This window comes from Pagrus major, chromosome 4 (assembly GCF_040436345.1).
Source record: "Pagrus major chromosome 4, Pma_NU_1.0".
Classification (NCBI taxonomy): Eukaryota; Metazoa; Chordata; class Actinopteri; order Spariformes; family Sparidae; genus Pagrus; species Pagrus major.
In genome coordinates, this window is record NC_133218.1 from 31,469,538 (window position 1) to 31,488,361 (window position 18,824).

Here is an 18,824-nt window from a genome sequence, read left to right on the forward strand (position 1 = left end):
AGACTTTGGGCTTTTTAACTTTCAAGATCTTTGACATGTATATAAGAAAGTATAATAGTTCCCCTTTGATATAGATCAGAGATAAATATATTTTACAAGATATATAAAAGATATTTTGACACAACAAATAGCAAATCAATAACACCTGATGTGCCTTTAATACTCAATAATATGATCTGGTGTGGTGTGCGTATAACCTCTTTTCTCAACAATTTGCACAACCGTGTATGTGATTGACAAAGTAATTTGCGAGTGAGTTAACAACTTCTGGTACAGAAAGGTCAATGCAAGAGTGTTGAGATGTTTATTAATGCATCCCTGCCCTACAGAACTAGCCACAAAGTTTCCCAATTTCTCAGAGTGCCAGGAAACCCTCCCGAACAGCACCCCTCTCTTTTCATTAAAATTTAAAAGACCTCTGGAGTTATATAAGGATATGCCCCGGGAACATGGAGACCTGGGGTGTGTGACACATGCGGGGCTGCCATGCTTGTTGTTGCAGTCTCAGCAGGCATGAAAAGGACCAGACGAAGAGGTTGGGGGATGTTACAGGATCACAAACGCGTGTTTCAGCCCCCAGTGACTCAGCTAGCTTCAGTGGATCAGAAAGCTGCTAATTTTCCTGGTGCCAGTCTGCAAGTCTGTAAGCCAACTGGTCCAGTCTTTGCGCCGGTAGGTAGCGAGGAGACAGCGTCGTACATCTGTTTATCCTGCATTCTGCTGTAGTATGTCCCGGCTGGTCCAAAGTTTTTTAAAACGGTATTCCCCAGCAGGGAATTGTCTCAGCTGACAACCAGGGGCCACTAACTGACCCCCAGTTGTCTTGTACTGTTGTCGGATTTATCAGCTCCCATAAATATTTGAACGAGGTCCTTCGGGAGTTGTTGCAGTGACGCAAGCTCTCAACCAGAGACGCCATGTGCTCTCCAGTGTTTACTCTCTAAACGTCACCACCTATGTAGGAGCTCGTGGGGGGAGAGACATCCAGCGCTGTCAGGCAGTAAGGAGCAGTGAGTTCTGTTCTGTGACGGGAACAGGCCTCGCTGTGTTTACCGACTTTGGTGTCTGTACTTTTCTCAGGATGTTGGCGAAATCACAAGAATAAAGAGACAGTTTGCTCTCTTGTCTGACATTTACGTCCCCCTCAGGATACATTTTGATACCCATCAGCTCCAGCTGTACTCGGCGTTTAGTGTTAATTAGCCGTTGTTAGCATACTAACATGCTACACTGACAATTTAAGCTTTGGTATTGCTTTTACGTTTTTCTTTTTTTTGTTTTTTAAAGCACAAATGATGATTCAGACTCAATTCCTCCGTTTTATTTCTTTATCTGGTACAACTTCACTGTTTTGTTTACATATCAGTCACACATCATCCTTTGTGGCCACACTAGTCAGCTGTGCTCATTCAAAAAACCTCAGTAATAAACATCAGACATGCAAATCTAGCAACTAGCTGATGAATGCAACCTTTAATAGCTTAAAAGCCAGATATATCCGCCAGGTGTTGGTGGAGACCCAAAATGGAGCTAAAAGGATCGTAAATGTCGCCATAAACATGACTCTAAATTAATGCTAATGTAGCTTTGTGTCAGCAGTATGATGTGTAACAGGTTCGCCATACAAACATAAAAGGTCTGTGTTGGTGTCACAGCTTGTTTCCACCACCTCCAAGTGTTAAAGAAATGTGTTATGGCTGCTTAAGTGCTACTAAGACACATGTCTCCATTTTATTTTATCATATATCTGCACAGCTTGTGTTTGTTTCAGCCAAGAGCGATGAATCAGACGGAAGAAGTGCCTATTTCGAGTGTTTTCCAAGGAAGAAGACACCCTTATTAAAGAATCTGAGCATACATAACAGGCACCTTATCTGCACACTCACACTGTAGGCAGTAAAAGTCAAAGAGCAGATGTGTTCATTGCGCCTCTTTGAGACAAATTACAGAGTTGTCTTGGGAGTCACTGTTCTTTCATTTATTTCTCCACATAGCCACAAAATTAGAGCGAAGCTACCATAATATCTTCTCGGGGAGCTCTCACCGATTGTTGATGACAGCATAATTAAATACAGGGATATAAAATAAAAAGTCCAACATGCGTTTTATCTGGCAGAGAAAACTTTGTGGGCTGCTGTGCAAATTGGACATTCACTTGGATTTAAAAGTTTATGAAACCCTTGAAGCTACCACACGGTCTGTGTGTTCGTGTTAGCTGTCTGGTGGTCTGAGGAATGTTGAATTGAGTTTTTCTTTGGCAGTGTGGTGAAAAAGCAAACGGTAGAAGGATAAATATTTGTTTTTGTCATCAAGGCTTTAGCTGAAGCCATCAGCGCGCTACAGTTGAATATTAAAATCTCGGGACAAAGAGACGCAGCGGGTGATTTTTGGGGGGGTGACGCCATTGTTTGCTGTCGAAGCTGATTAACACCTTAACTCTTGAATTCTTGATTTGTTGTTTGCAGTAAAACCAACACTCCATCCCCCAGGGTGAACCACCAAATCTATCAGTCCTTTTGCTTTTATAGTTGGTATGGTTATAGCGTCAGAAGTTGGATATGGATCTGTTACTCCAGCTGGTGTTTCATCTTTTTTTTTAACGTGTTCTTGGATCCGACATAAAGGAACAACTTCTCTCTCTTCTCTCCGCAGATCTGGAATGACTTTTACTAAATGGCCGGTGGTCGGAGCTTAACGCTGATCCATCGAAGAGCACTATGAGTAGATGACAACAAACAGCCTTTAATCCAGGAAGGACTCCTCTTCTCTGTGCTAAGAGTCTCGCTAACCGTGTGTAAGGACCACTGGGAGTACAAGAATCAAGTCAAGGACACGTTCACTCCCCCGACAGGAAGATGGGAGTGAGAAAATAAAGCTCTGCGGAGTCGAGAGGAGCTTAATGAATTCCAGGGAATCTTAAAAAACAAACTGTGCTTTTGTGTACGTCTGTGTGAGAGGATCAGGCAACCATGTGGACATTAGCTGCGACGGTCCACTGTCTTCTGGCTGCTGCACTGCTATTGGCCTGCTGCCTCCAATCACTGATGGCCACTGAGGATGATGTCACGCCACGCATCAGTTTCCCTTACAGTAAGTCAAAAATAATTACCTGACACAGTTTTGTAGGCATTGCTAGATACATAGAATACCAGTGTTATTACAGTTTCTCTAAACCCCTCCCCCCAAATACAGCAATTGTCCAATCATGTGCTGAAGCTGCATGCAATCTCTCTTTTCTCATTAAAAGCAAAACGTGCTTCTTTAAAAAATGTGAACAATGAAGCACAAATCTGACCTCTGTCTTGCTTGTCCAAGTATTTAAGATGAGTAACTACACAGAAATCAAGCCAGCTACAGCTTAGAAATCTGCTACAACAGTTGTAATTTCAGTCAACCACACAAAATAATACAAGTTAGTCTAGCTGAAGGTGACCTGAGAGAACCAACAGCTAGACATTGTGTGTAATGAAGCAGCCCCCTGCAGCAGTCTAGTACCGACACAGACATGACAGAGACCACAAGCGCCTGCAGGCCCCGGATGCACGCGTGCCAACGTGAAAGACGGCCACTCAACAAACACCACTTTTCCTAAACACATGCAATTATAAGTTTGTTCCCTCTGGTTATTTTTTTCTCAGATTAGATGTCACTTTGCATAAAATTGTGTTGTTTTTTTCACCCCGAGCGTTGACAGAACTGGGTGAAATATGCGTGGCTCAACACGCGACTCTTCAAGTTCAACAATTCAGGCGCTAGGAAGTATTATGCAGCACTCACAGAGCCGGGCTTTGTACCTTCACAAGCACTCGGTCCTTCCCTCCTTCTGCTGCTGATTGAGCGCTCGGTATTGTCCAGCTGAACGCAACAATTTATCTCACGAATATAAACTTAATGTGTCTCCTGGTGAATCTGATGCTGATTGAATGGGAGACCTTTCTGCACCTGACTTCATCACTGAATGTAATTACTTCACACCGCAGCACTCCTTATTATAATAACAACTGTGGATTAGGCTTTTATAATGTAAATACATGCTGCCGTTGTTTGCCATTTGTGCAGCTAACAGCTTTTCGGCAATTGATTGATGCATTATGGGAGCTTATGACAAATGAGGGAGAAGAGAAATAAGGTCGCTGTTTGGATGCAGCTCACAGGGAAATTGACTGGCTCACTAAACACTATTTTTTAAATATCCTGTGCTGGAAGCGGACAGTTCTGCATAGCTAACAAGTTGTTTCTTAAAATTAGCTTCCTGGTTTATGTATTTTTATCCTGTCTTTGCATCTGTTTTGCACCACTGCTCATCCAGGCAAATATGCCGATCCAGCAGCAACCAAAGTACAGGCTTAAATGGATGTAGGGGTGCGTTGGCTCCTGTAAACACTACCTGTCTCAATCTGAAGTTCCTCCCTGTGAAAACAACAATCTGACGCTTGTTTCCTTCACTCCTCAGCCAACGCCAGCGAGGCGTAATGCTGTAATTCACATGCACCCATCTCAAACTGGCATCGCTTATACCCAAGAAGAACCTTTCACATACTTGAGCCAATTTAATCCATTTAGTTCTTTGAGAAACAAGTTAAATGGCTCAAGGCTGGTTCCCAGCAACTAAGTGTTTTGCAAACCACTGATGTCTCTATTTTGTACCCCACTTTGCTTTTACTCCACTCGGCATTCATAATTTAAAATTTCATGTATTTTGACAGCAGCAGCTTGTGATTGAGTTTCTCTCAGCTGGAGTGGTGACAGACAACATGCTTCTCAGCTGATAACATGGTGTAGAAAATCGTATTTAAACGTCACTGACACTGATTGTAACCTTTTCATTAAGAGTTCAGCTTTGCATAAACAGGGTCTCAGCGCCACTCACATGCTAAACGTTTCGTATATAGACTAGTCTCGATTCAGCCCGCACCATTCATGCAAAACATGTAAAGCAGGTCACCCCTTTTAAAACCTCCATTCTGGTGTGCACAGTCGGTAAGAAAAGAGAGAGGACCCTTGCCTCAACACGGCCTTTTTTCCTGGAAAGGCGTCCTTTTTTCCTTTTTGTCCTCCTTCCCTCTCCTCCTGCTCCTTCCCTCTCTCCTAATGAGCCAGGCTAATCTCTCATGTGCACTGAGTGGAGGTTTTTGTGGTTTCTGCAGTGGGAGAGCTCGTCTGTTTTTCATTATGGCTCTAGTGCAGAGAGGCAGCACAAAGGATCATGGGACTTGAAGCAGTAAGCATCGGTTAAGCATGCGGCATGTATCGCTGTTAGATATCAGAAACTTCTCGGGCAGGATGTTGCTGTCTTTCTCCAGAGATCTGCTGAAGGGATGATTTATTTTTCCTCTTTTATTTTTCTTTCGCGTGGAACAACAAGAAGAAATGAAAGTTCTGCACAAACTTAAAACAGTTTATATTAATGAGCTGGTTGGGGCGTCTGGCAACCACTTGATCCTCTTTTATTTAAGTCTAACTCAAGTACATGAACTGAGTTGTGTGTCATTCTGGATCCTCTTAAAGGAACAGTTCAACATTTTAGGAAATATAAATTATTCTTCTTCTCGTCTGTTAGATATAATATACTACATTCAGCAGATGTTTAGCTTAAATGGCTAGCCTTGCTCTGTCTGAAAGTAACAAACTCCACATACTAGCACTAAAGTGCAAACAGTCACCCCCCCACTCTGAGTGCTTTCAGTCTTTCAGTCGATGCCCCTGTCTATGTGTTTTGGCCTTTCATACACATGCAAACGGTGTTTTAGGTCACGGAAATCTGACCTCCTGGAAAACTCATTCCAGGGTGAAGATATTCAGAAACCCTGTTGTCAGCGTTTACATCAGGATGGGCAGAAACGGAGATTTTCGGAAATTATGACAATCATTGGCAAATGTGAACTTGGAGTATGTTTGTACGTTGATGTCATATTGCTTAACATTATATTTAGAACGACTTTGATGATGCAGACATGGAAAAGATAGACAAAAACTGCTGCTTACAGTGTTTTGCTGACAAAATGATATTATACAAGAAGCTTCTGCCTCGTTCATGGTATTTTCTGTCACTAAGCAACCGAGTATAAAGTCCAGCTTCCATATGCTCAGTGTACGTGAATAGCCATGAGAAATGCGTTTTTCCGGTGTGTTATTATGAAGCGGTGCTCGTCTAGACAGAGATTTTTTTTTTTAAAATATGTACATGTGGACTAGGCCTATAATAGAGATGTGAAAGCATCTGCCAGCCTGTCTGGATCGCCTGTCAGTCTTCATTTTCCTGGGAAATTTTGTGATTGTGACAAAATAGCATAGTGAAAGCGAAGTTTATAGGGAACCAATCGAAATGCCGTTAGAACTCTATAGCCGTAACATCGTGCGAACATTTACTTCATAATAAAATTAAGCAAAAAACTTGTAAAACATTTCCACACACTGATTTTATCAGCTTTGCTTGGCTACAAAGTTCATAACAAGCTCCTCATGTAGGCTAACACATGACAAGAACATGTTTCTCCCACAATGTCAAAGTATTCCTTTAATTATCAACTACAGTGATTGCAGTGTTGTATTTGTTCATCTTATAAAGTGTTAAATTTTAATGACACAACCTGGTGTTGATGTGCTAGGAGATGCAGCATAACCTTTTTGAAGATCGTGTATATCCTGCTGCGTGCCCTTTTTTCTTTACCCATGAAAGGGAAATGATAGTTTAGATATAACACATGTGCTGATAGTCAGTGGTGTATCTTATTGCAAGTAACTTTGTTTTGAATCTTGCATTTAACTTATATGTGCTCACTATCCTAATTTTCACAAATGGGCGTCCAGAGACTCTGTCAGTGACTGTTTTCTACACCTGCTTTGTAGGTAATGTGCTGAATATGTAAACAAAGGAATCAGTCGGATCCTAAGGGAACATTTTCAGTCTCAATACTTTCACACAGGCTTAGAGAAGAAAAATCAAAATGGCCCTTTAAGCCGAGCTAGCGAGCATGCTGTGTTTGCTCAGTGTACACAGTGTCCTTTCCCGTTTACGTTTGGTTTACGTTCGGCGAATATTGTGCTCTTTCTCTCATGCATGCTAATCCACTGACCTTGGCAGTGTGCGGATCGCAGTGCAGAAACAAGAGGAGGGGCGGCGAGAGGGGGGTCAGCCCAAATACTCATGACATGCTCCGATGCCCACCTAAAACCCCGGCAAGGACACGCCCACTGATCCTGAAAGGAAAGCGGTCTGTGGCTTCCAGCAGAGGTGGCACTCACAAGTGCCTGCACATAACGCCATAACAGCCGCAACAATGGAGCGTAATTACTGCACATCAACTCCTTCTGTTTCAGACGTTTTAATGGCTTCACCACTTGCACGCTCCAGGGAATGTACAGAAAAGTTCAGTCTTTGCAGATTTCGATCAGGGACATTTGATTTGAAGAAAATGGCAAGCAGCAGGAAATAATGGTGTAGCTGTTAATTAAGATGGACAGAGAGGAATGTGAGGTTAAAGAGAGCCATTAGGTGTTTTTTGGACTGCTGGGGTGCAGTGTAGAGTTGTCCAAAGTAAAATGAGGTTTGCCTCATTACTATTAACACAAGAAATGTTTTATCGTTACTGTGACACAAAGATGACCATATTTTATCTTCATTGTGTGATGAGGAGGTAGGATTTTTGTGGTTTCTGTGGTGCTGGCTGTAAATCACTCTGGACTACTCATACATTGACCATGCATTTTATTTATGCTTTTGCAGCACTTCAGTGTCCACATTGCCGTCATAAAAAGCATTTTCTTTATGCATGCACTGCTTTTACCACATGGACCTTTGATGCCAATCTCACAGGAAGATAATCCGAGACTTGGACCCCGTTCACAGAGCCACTTCTTGCATCTTGGGGCCGATTGGATAACCTCAAAAATTGGATCTGATCTCAAAAAACTGAGTTCATCCACATAGCATCTTTATCAGGACTGATTGTAACCTGATTGCTCAAAGGTGTACATACATCAGTCTGTCCAAGATGTACACATGATGTGTTTCCCCCCATACTGTAACAATGTCAGTAAGCAGTCTGTGGAAAATAACTCTCATTTTTCTTATACATCCATAGTCTGTCTCCTCTGTCCTTGTGCTGCTCTCTGTGTGTAGTTCTTAAACTGTATATAGTCACAAGCTCAAAATAGGCTTTGCCCCCATTAACGTTGTGTCAGTTTCTATGGATTCTGCTGTAGAATGAAACATGGTGGCACTTTTGGCTCTTTCTTTAGTTTCATTTCTGCAGAAAAGCATTTAAACATGGGCTCTTATGGGAATTTACTTGCTTTTGGAGTCAGCCTCAAGTGGTCATTTGAGGAATTGCAGCTCTTCTGCATTGGCTTTATTTGTCAGCGCCCCAGATGTTGCTGCTTGAGTAGTCTGGCTTACCAGATGTAAACTGTTGGTATCAAGTATTTCATTTTTCCCTTTCCTTCCGCTATTTACGTATACTGTTTTCAAAACCCCCATCGCTGCACGAAAAAACAACAACCTCTAAGCTGCAACCTACACGCTGAAACTGTCAAGTTACTGTAGCACTACCAACGGCACGGACGTAAACAAGCTAGCAGCTGTTACCTTTTCTTTGGCAGGGATTTAGCCATTTTGATTCCAGGCGTGCAAAATGAGTTTCCCCCAAAACTATATTGCAGGGGCACCGTCGCTGCATCCTGGGTTAAAAACCACCCACGATGATTTTGATTGCAGTAAAAACATGCAAACAAGCCAGAGCGTTTTTTTTCCTCCCCCTATACCAGAATGAGACTCGGTGCTCTTTGCGGAAGTAATGCTGCACTAAGAAGAATTACATGCTAATTATTGTCATAAGTTACCACAAAAATGTGCTCATTTGTAAGACTGAACTTCTTGCTCATGTGAATATATTTCAAAATTGATATGCATTATGGCAAATTAAATAAAATCTTTCTATACGCATAAAAGTTTATCACGACCACAAACCATTAATATCTTAAAACATCTAGGCACAACAGAAATAAGCATGTGCTCATAAATGCGCTCAGGAAACACTTGAGGTTTTTTACTTTTGAGAACTTAAATGGTTAAACGCAGTCGTCTCGTGTATCTTTCATTAAAAGTCAGAACTTTCCTGACTCCGTTCCAGTATGTTAATACGCTCCATATGCCTCTTATTCCTACTCGTGGCTGAATGTAAAAAGAGAGAGAGAGATGTGTGTGTCCCTGTGAGGCCTGGCTGAATATATTATATAGACCGAGCTGAAGTATTCTGTTAAAGTGTCTCATTTTATAGGAATCTTATCCGTCTGATCCTTAAAAACACTGGTTTTGACTTGATCACTGACGACAGCTGACGGTCTGCTGTGCGTGCAGGTGTAGCACTCATTGATCCATGAGAGGAAGCGTCGTCCTTTATCAATCTGAATGACACCTGTTGACGGGAGAGATGGAGTCGGATCAGGCCATGTGAGGGCGGACTAATCCTTACGAGCCAAAAATATGGAGGCTAACGCAGCAGGTGTGGATATCCTGAGCTCACCGGGGTCCTGATTAGCAACATGACGGCAGGAAATAGATGTGACAGTGAAGAGGTGTGTGTGCGTGTTGTTGTGCTGCTGGTAGAGAGCACTTAGAAAAGAGCGGCTCTGGTGAGGTCGAAACTGGAGTCTCTTCTCAGTTACTTTGTGGTGGATGAGTAGAGAGCAAGAGACTCCAGTTTCGACTCCAGGCCGCTCTTTTCATCAAGTGCCTCTCCAGAGACGCACACACACACACAAACACACGCATACACACACACTTTCAGGGTGGAGGTGTGTGTCTGCATGCTGCGGTAGCACTTAACGACCTTCAACACATGTCAGTCCAAAGTGAGTGCACTTAGTACGCTGCACACAGCTGCAGTGGTGCCCTAAAAATCGACAAGAGTGCGCGCTGGAGAATGGCTGGAGAGACGTATCGAAGTGTACTTTGATGGGACTCGAGCTGAAGCAGAAACCATCTGCGGGCATGTGCGAGCCAGCTGGATTTGAACGTGTCCAGTGCCAACAAAAATGACATTATTTCTCTTCAAGTCCGCTTGGCTGAGCCGTGGATACCGTGTCATTTATCAAGCCAACCTTCTTTGCCTGTTATTTTCTGTGTGCATATAAAGATATGAAGAAATAAAGAAAGCGTTTGAAGTCCTGGTTGATTATGACCCCGGAGGTTGTTGGTGATAGTTAAACACTCATTAAGCAGCTATTTTGTCAGAAAAACAACAAAGCAACACGTGTTTGTTGTTGTTTTTTTGTTTTATTTAGATGCATTTCTGATCATCGCTGTTAAATTGAATTGCTTCACAATAAAAGCCACTCTGTGCAGGAAATGTTGCATTAGCTGTAACTTAATATAGCTTCTATATGGCAGCACTGCATCATCATTTCCTGTCAATGTGAGTGAATGCATTTCAATCCAATGTGTGTATGGCGGACCATGCCATCAACGATGGAAACTTCTATTTGGTGAATTAAATACAGAATATAAATACTTTGAGGGCTATCTTTTAAGAAAAATCTGTGTTGTATTATTACCCCTTTAACATTGTAAATGCTAAAATTCAGAGTTTGCTGCAAAACTACAGAGTGCCTCTTTAAAATGTCTTTACATAACTTCTATTCTAAACTCTTACTGATATCCCACCTAAACTGGTTTTACCCTAAAACCATGTTGCCTTTTCTTAGCCTTTAGTTTTGGGCCTCAATTCCACGTGAGCACTCAAAGATAAGCAAGATGGCTAAATCTGAGTGGATCAGACTCCAGTGACATCTGCAGTCTCTTTCCTAGAGACTATAGGAGAGAGAGAGGGAGAAGCAGGCCACACAGGACAAGATCAGGCACGTCTGTTTTGAATTGCGCATGTGAGGCAAATTATAACAACTATCTGTGTCTGAAGAACTCACTCGGATTCCACATAGAGTGTCTCTCTCTCTCTCTGTGTCTCTCGGAGCTAATAGGCAGGATTTTGTAAGCTTTCAGCAGTGATAGACCACTGCGCTCCATCGCTCCGCTGCTTTGAGTGTTGGTTGGGTGCGTGCCAATTCAGAGTGCATCAGGATGACACCTAAGAGCCAATAATTACAGAGCGGAGCATCATGCCTGTGTCAGCCCCTTGTTTTTCTGCTTTTAGAGGTGCACAGCGCTTCATGCGCTGACCTCATCCTTGGTACATTTGTGTCGAGGCGATGTTGTTTTTTCTGTCCGAGGGTGAAGGGAACATTTTCAGCATTTGGGCTTTTACAGTACACACACCAACTGCTCCACATTTCCTACAAATGCTCACTCATCTCGTGGTGTTCTGTTGTTGCCCTGATTCTGAGCCTGCACATGTAACCATGTGGCACCATTAACACCTCTTTGCTGCATAATCCTCACACGCTGCAAACACTGGACTTCCACACCGTCGGGCTCTGGTTATTATCTGCAAGGTGCAGCCGTCTCTCAGTACGATGTGTACACACTCACAAACACACACGCATAATACGCAGCATATACACACAATATAGCAGCAAGGCCACAGCATCATTCCAAGTCATTACAAACAACATGTGTGAGCACTACAGACACTGTAGGTGTCACAGTCTCTTCTGAGATTGATTCAGCACTGTCAGCTTTTATTTACAGTCCAGGAAAAGTGTGATTTTTTTTTTTTTATCTGCCCCCATTTCTCTCTGTCTTTGTCTGCATCAGGTTTTGTATTTTTTACTCGCGGTGCATTTAAAACAATAAAATCAACTCATGTAACCGACGCTGAGGACACCATTCGTATTAAGATGAAAGAATATTTGTGAAGTCTCTTTCAAGTTTGCCCCCAGCTCTTGCAAACCAGCCTGCCACTTCATCAGACGTCCGTGTCCTCTGACTGTGCAGACAAACAGTGTTTCTTTGCCGACTTGGCTGGCGGACTACAGCAGCAACACAGAGCCGGGCTGCTCTCGGTTGCCAGTAGTCACCGACCAATAAATTACCATCACTTCGCCCAAATATCAGGAGGAGCAGCGCTGTGATGACCTTGAAGTGACTTGTGTCGGCCTCTGTCAGGGAGCTCCAGGGCCGCTATCCAGCCCGTTGTCAAGTCATGTCAAACAGAGAGCCTTGAAGCTGTGTGTGGTTGTGTGGCTTTGGCTGGCGAAGGGCAGAGATGGATAGATTTTTTTTGTAAATTTGTGTCTTGCATGCGAGATAAGCGGAGCTCGGTGTGAGATTAATATCAGCTGTGCTACACTCTCCTCTCCTTTGGATTTTCTCTGCCCGGCTGCAAGTGAACCCCTCTGTCCCCGTTGCCCCCTCGCCTTGTGACTTGGCTCATGCTGCTTTAGTAAATCTGGGGCATGTTTACAGTCGGGGCTTTTAGGAGTGTCTTGGCAGGCGAATGCCTACCAAGCAGCCAATCAATCGCCCCACCCTAGGAGTACTATTAAACCCCTTGGAAAAAAAATAGGTTGATCCTGCTCCATTTCGTCTGAAATATGATGCCTGCCAAAGTGCCGGCATGTATTTTATTACTCAGCGACACTGTGGCTGCAAGCTGGCACCCTCTAATGATATCTTAGTTACCTCAATGGTGAGTAAGCACACGCTGAACAAACTCAGCTGCGATGTGAATGAAGGGATTCAGAGCCGTGCAAATCTCGATGGTGTCGCTGTGCTATTTTGGAGCTCTGGTAAATCGACACTGATGGAGTGAAGGTAAAATGTATTTCAATCTTAAAGGTGCACTGTGTGGTTTTGGGGAAGAAATTTTAATCAGACGAGAAAGATCTTTACTGAATAAACAATCTTTGTTTTCACGACTGAATAAACTCAAAAACAGATTTCATGCAGTGTCATGCAGTTTCACTTTGAAGCTAGAAAGATGGCAGGGTCCGCCAAATATAAACAAACAGTGTTCTGTGGACCTTATGTTCCTCTGACAACAGTTTGTTTACTCAGTTATGGAAAAAAATAAATATTTCTGATTTTGTAGTATTACCTCATTTATATTGTAAATATTGAATTTTTTTTTTTTCCAAAACTTTATAGTGCCCCCCTTCTAAAGTAAAAACAAATAAGCAATATAAACAAGTGATGATAAAACAAATTATAATAAACAAACATTACATTTCCTAAGAATCTTCCATCAAGAGCACTCACTTTGGTAAATACACTAAAGTTAGATAAGAAGATTGGTACCACTGTCGTGTGTGTACATGAAATATTAAGCTATGGTTGGCAGCCAGGCGAGTTAGCTTAGCATAAAGACTGAAAACAGGTTTCCCTCTGTTTTCAGTCAGTTCAGCTAGCGTCTCCCAGCGGACAAGCACCTATTTCAGCCAATGCATGTTGCACATATTGCAATATTCACATTTTCATCAGTACATCGGTTTACACTAATTCTAGCAGAATTCGTTTGAAGAGGCCGAACTATTATATAATATACATATGGAAGAAATTTTAAATAATCAGTGGAGTAAGTACAGAGACGATTGGAGGCACAGTTACAAGACTTTCCCCTCGTGTGTCTCCATTTTAATCCAAGAAGTTTGTAGCTGCTCGTTGTGTGTGTGCACAGAATTAGTCTGATTCTCTCACTACAGAGCAAACACTTCTTTGATCACAGAGCAGCTGCTCTCTGAAATCCTCTGTGATCTGACTTGTTCCTGCTATCTTTACCTCCACTGATTAAAATAAGAACATCGCAGTGAATGAACACAATGAATACGCTGCCGAAATTAAATTTCACCTAATTGCCGAGAGGTTGTTATGTGCCTGTGGAGAAAGACAGTCAGTTCATGAGTGTTTGTTAGTTTTTCACGAAGACTCTGTTCTTTCAGCTGTAGATTGTCCCCGATCCTCATCGTTTGAACTTTGCTACTGCACTCTAGTTTGGACCATTGGCCAATTTCTCATGCAGCTTGTAGGCTTTCACAACCATGGAGAATTGAGGCTGAATAGGTTGTACTAACCAAGTCAGCAACGACAATAAAGCGGCCAAATTGATGGTAGGTGTGATGTGATGAGCATTAGCAGAGGTTGAGGGCCCAGCTTGGTGACAGCCAGCTGATTAAACAGGCCGGTGATGAATGGACCTGGAGCCTGGCTGTGAAATGGCCTGCAGATGCCCAGCATTCTGCCGCAAGCATGTCAAAACACACAACTGATCCGCTGCATCGGGCAGCGTAGAAACAGAAGAAATCTCTCAAAGAACCCTCGTAGATAAAAGCGGAGAGAGAAAGCCTTGAGTTTTCGCATCTTGACACAGCGTCTACGTTCGTTACTGCGTGACCTTCTGCTCTTATCAAAAATCCATCCCAGAGTGCTTTGAAAATAACATTTCCCTCCCCTCTGTCTGCATGTCTCCTCATAGGTCATCGTCTTAAACCAATCTTCCTGGTTACCACAACTCCCACTCAGTGCCCTGACCTCAAACCCCTCCCTCCAAGGAGCCCCAGACTGCTCTCCGAGTAAAAGTTTCATGAGTGTGCTCTCCTCCGCTCGTTATTCCATTGTCTGTCTAAGAGGATGTCACTGTGATTTATGTCAGAGAGTTTTAATATGCCGAGGGAAGGCTGTTTTTGGTTCCAGTGAATGGCCAAAACTCAGGGGAGCCGTGACAGTCAAGCTATAATACGTCCCCCTGTTGAGAAGAGAGACGGCTCTCCTTTGTCTGCCAACAGTGGCGTCCACTGGGACTGACTATAGCTGTCTTTATGAGCATTTAGAACATTTTTAACAGACTTAATTCACCTTGAAATAAAACCAGTTTTTCCTTCCCCACATGGGTCATTCAGGACAGAGGAGGGGAAATACACGTTTTCCTAAATATGACAATAGGAAGTCTTTTTTTATTTTTGAATCCCCTCCCTGGATTTTAATGACAGGCCCCTCTCTTCATTGACTCCAGATGTCACCACGTTTTAAACAGAATGAGGGCTGTTGATCTGCAAAGGGCCTCAGATTTGATTTTGGACATGATGTGGCTTGCGCAGCTGGCTTTCACTCCCATAAGGGGAGGACGATCGTCTGCCAAAGAGCCTCGAGTGTTAGATGAACCATTTGTTTGCGAGCATATTGAAAAGTTTAAGTCGTGGGTTGTAAACATTTATTGCTGTTTACTGGCTCCCTTTGCGTTATGGTCCGGTGCACCACCTGGAGTGCTGGAGATAAACGTACTGCTAGTGTCTTTTCTTTACTGTCAGAAGTGACTACATTTGAATTCAGTTTCAGCTGGTCGTACATGAGGGAGAAGGCCGTAAACGGTTTAACTGCAGCAAATATTAGTGTTGACGACTTCAGATACGAGCCAGTAATCTTATTTGGATAAGCAAATGGAGTCCGTGACCCCAAGCGCTTTGGCGCGGGGAGCGCATCGAGTGTGTTTTAATATGTTTGGAATGGAAGGAAACGGATAAACATTTACATAGATGGTCAAAAAACTGCGAAGAGCAAGAAGTATGTAAGCAGAGGATGCAAAAATATTTGATTGCTCATATCCCATGTCTTTGTTGACCTCTAAAAGGACCGTTAGTCTTGTTGATAGATACCAAGTGATAACATTCACCAGCTCAGCTGTTGTTTCCCTGAGGATGACAATGCTTGAAGGTCCTGATAACCCACTTTTTATGACATCCTGGACCATTTGATGTCATTTTTATTGGGTTGTTTGAGCAGTTTATCACACTGTGACCAATTGTCAGACTCACTGCCTCTCACAAAAATCAATCCAAACCTCTTGAAACGCCACTTTCATATTGGAAAGCAGCAGTAAAAAGCCGCTGCTGGTGCCACTGCAGAGGATCCTGGGCTGTTTGCGACAACGAGGGAAATGCTATAAAAGGAGCAATGCGTACATTGAATCTGTGCCTCATCACAAGAACTATTCAAGGCTGCAGGGGAAGGGAGAGATGCGGGGGGAAAAAGTAACTCATTTGACTTTCGGCCCACTGCTAAAGAGATCCATCTGAAGAGGGTTTGGCGAGCGGCAGAATGAAGGTGATTTAGATTGGTGTTGAGTAGAAGAGGCTTTCACCCCGCTGCCAGTAGAGAGCTGGCCAGCACAGGAAAGTGTGGACGTGGCTCGCTGGCACACATGTGACATGTTGTCATGGAGCTACAGTAGCTCCTGGCTGCCACCACCAGAGACGGGGGATGAACAGAGAGGATAGTCCCACACAGAAATGATGCTCAGCTTTTGTGTCATGAATTGACCTGACTGAAGCTCTCCACTGCAGTGTGTGTTGTGCTGTAGTTGGATGTAACATGATGTCTGTCCACTTGTTCTTGTTTCCTGTTTGATTTGTTCTTCCAAGAAGATTCCCACATTTCCTTGGAGCCCTGTCCAATCGTTCATTTGTGTTTGGCTAACAGATCCTGTAGGAGTGGAAGTTATTGTGTGTTGATTTGTGGCAGTCCGCTGTGGTTTTAGGGTGTTCAGCATGTGTGTTTAATAATGCTAGAACGAGGTACCTAAAAGCCCTCAGCCTCTTAGTGGATAGAAACCCAAGGCTTTTATTTTGAAACATTATCAGGAACACATTGAGGAAAACTAATTGACTTGTAAGATTCACATACATGGGCTACTTGAAAATGTCATTACTGCCATCTTTTCTCCAGTTTCACTCATATGGAAATATTGTGCGACTTGAAAACAACGTGTTGCAGTTGCCCTGATGGACTGTAGTGCTGCTACACTCTCATTATGTTCCTTGAGGAAGCGGCTTGGTCTCACGCGACATCTAGTGGTGAAATTCGGTATTTCGCCATGTGCGTTGGAATAACTCCTCAGAAGTCGGAAAAAATTAGTTGCCATCATATGACCCTGAAAGATGGCGGACAAAGTTTTAACATTGTTTTTATGGTAAGAAACTTTTTCATAATCGTCCCAACACTTATATATAGTCTAATGTCACAATAACAATACAAGGATGATATATTGCCCGACCTAGTTTGAGGTATGGTGGACTGTCCTGGATGTGGCAGGAACACTGTACATTTTTGCACTTTTCTGCCTGTAATTTAATGATGTCAATTATATGATTCACCTCCACTTCACCTTTCAAAATAAAGTGCTCTTCTTCTTGGTCTTTACTTGAAGTTTCAGATTCAATTTGTTTTTCCCATTTCAAGCATGTCCAGGCACTTTCTGGCTGGATATGACAAGCGAAACCCATACATCCGTGTGATGTTTTGTGCATCCTCACCAAACGAAACATTTTATCGGGTATTTAGTATCTAATTACAGCAATAAAGCGGTTTTTATTTCTGATCATGAGATGAAAGTTTTGAATCCTTTTGAAGCCCTTTAAAAACTCCTCAACATGCATTTTAAATCCCAGCGCTGGGATATGGAATAAATTGTTCTTCTCCCTTCTTCACAGCTTGACAGTATTGAGAGCGTTGTAAATTGGGACCTATTTCTGTGCTTGTGATCACATTTATGTGTGTTCTTGTACTTTAAGCATCAGGATTAGGTTCTGTACCAGTCTGTTCCTCTCTGTTCTGTCCTGCTATGTGATGCTAATCTCCAGTGTGTGCGTGTGGTTTTTTTTCTTGCCGTTTCCCAGATGCAAAGGAGAGGTCGGCCAAGAGATTCTCTGTGGACGGCGTCTTCAATTACACGTCTTTGCTGCTCAGCCAGGAGGACGACATGCTGTACGTCGGAGCCAGGGAGGCGCTGTTCGCCCTCAGCCTCTCGGACATCAGCAAGACCAAGCTGCAGAAGAACGTGAGTTATCGCAATGCCAAGTGGGGGAAAATTGCAATGAAAATATGGGCTGGCAGAAAAATCGTGCAGCTAATCGTCGTATTTTCTTTTCCGAGTTAAAGGAGACCTATTATGCTTTTTAGTTTTTTTCCCTTTCCTTCAGTGTTTTTATATCCATTCTTGAAAGTTTAAAAGGTCAAAGTCCGCACCAACAGAAGCTCCTCTCTCCCACAGAAAACACTGCTCCTGAAACGCCTCGTCAGTAGACCCGGCTTTCATTCCTTGGCTTTGTGACATCACACTACATCACCATGTCACGCATTTGCATAATTTATGCCAGGGCACTGAAGAATTGATTTAGCACACCTGCTCTGTTGTTGTTGTTGTTAGCGGTGCTGGGTCAGGCATGTGTGAGCTGACCTATCAGAGCAGAGTGGGTATTTGGGAGGGTCGGCCTTAAAGAGACAGGAGCTAAAACAACCCTGTTCTAGTGGTAACACAAAATCAAATTATGAACCTGAAAATGAGTATGATATGTCTCCTTTAACAATGTGGTTTGTAAATGCAAATGATCTGAGTTAAATGACTGTGAAATGTATAATTTAGGGGCTTACTTGACTCCATATGTTGCGTCATCTTTATTTATTTCCACACGACAGTTCATCTTTGTGTATGAAGAAACTTCTCAGTAGAATCGACGTGCTTCCCTGAATTTCGCATGACTTATTCAAGGTTTTTCTTTATCATCCTCAGCTGACGTGGGGCACTCCTGCCGGAAAAAGAGAGGAATGCAGCTTCAAAGGGAAAAACCTGGAGGTGAGAGGCACCTTTTCACCGCTATTGAAAATACCTCTGGAAAAAAGCTCCATAATGACAATATCGAAAGTGTGGATTTTCTTGTCTCTTTCCTATCTGCCCTCTCTGAGTTGTTTCACTGGTGTGTGAGAAGATAAAATGAGCATTGACTTCTGTGTTGACAATCGTTTCCACCAGTTACAAATAGATTCATCAAGTGTGCAGGTTCGCCAGGGGATTGCTCTTTTCTCCCTCTCTCTCTCGCTGTCTGTTACCTTGTTGTCATACCAGCTGTTGTTTCCCTAGGCACGAACCTTGCTAATCTTT

The 18,824-nt window shown here is 42.9% G+C and overlaps 1 protein-coding gene across 1 annotated transcript in view; it reads left to right on the forward strand.

The window, feature by feature from the left end:
• The window catches only part of sema4bb (sema domain, immunoglobulin domain (Ig), transmembrane domain (TM) and short cytoplasmic domain, (semaphorin) 4Bb), a 45,971-nt gene that overhangs the window by 11,716 nt on the left and 15,431 nt on the right, over nt 1–18,824 (forward strand). Inside the window, exons 2-4 of the mRNA XM_073465180.1 lie at nt 2,653–3,090; nt 17,563–17,723; nt 18,456–18,518. Of these exons, the coding sequence (XP_073321281.1) occupies nt 2,970–3,090; nt 17,563–17,723; nt 18,456–18,518 (345 nt within the window). The 5' untranslated portion in view covers nt 2,653–2,969. The remainder of the gene's footprint in view (nt 1–2,652; nt 3,091–17,562; nt 17,724–18,455; nt 18,519–18,824) is intronic.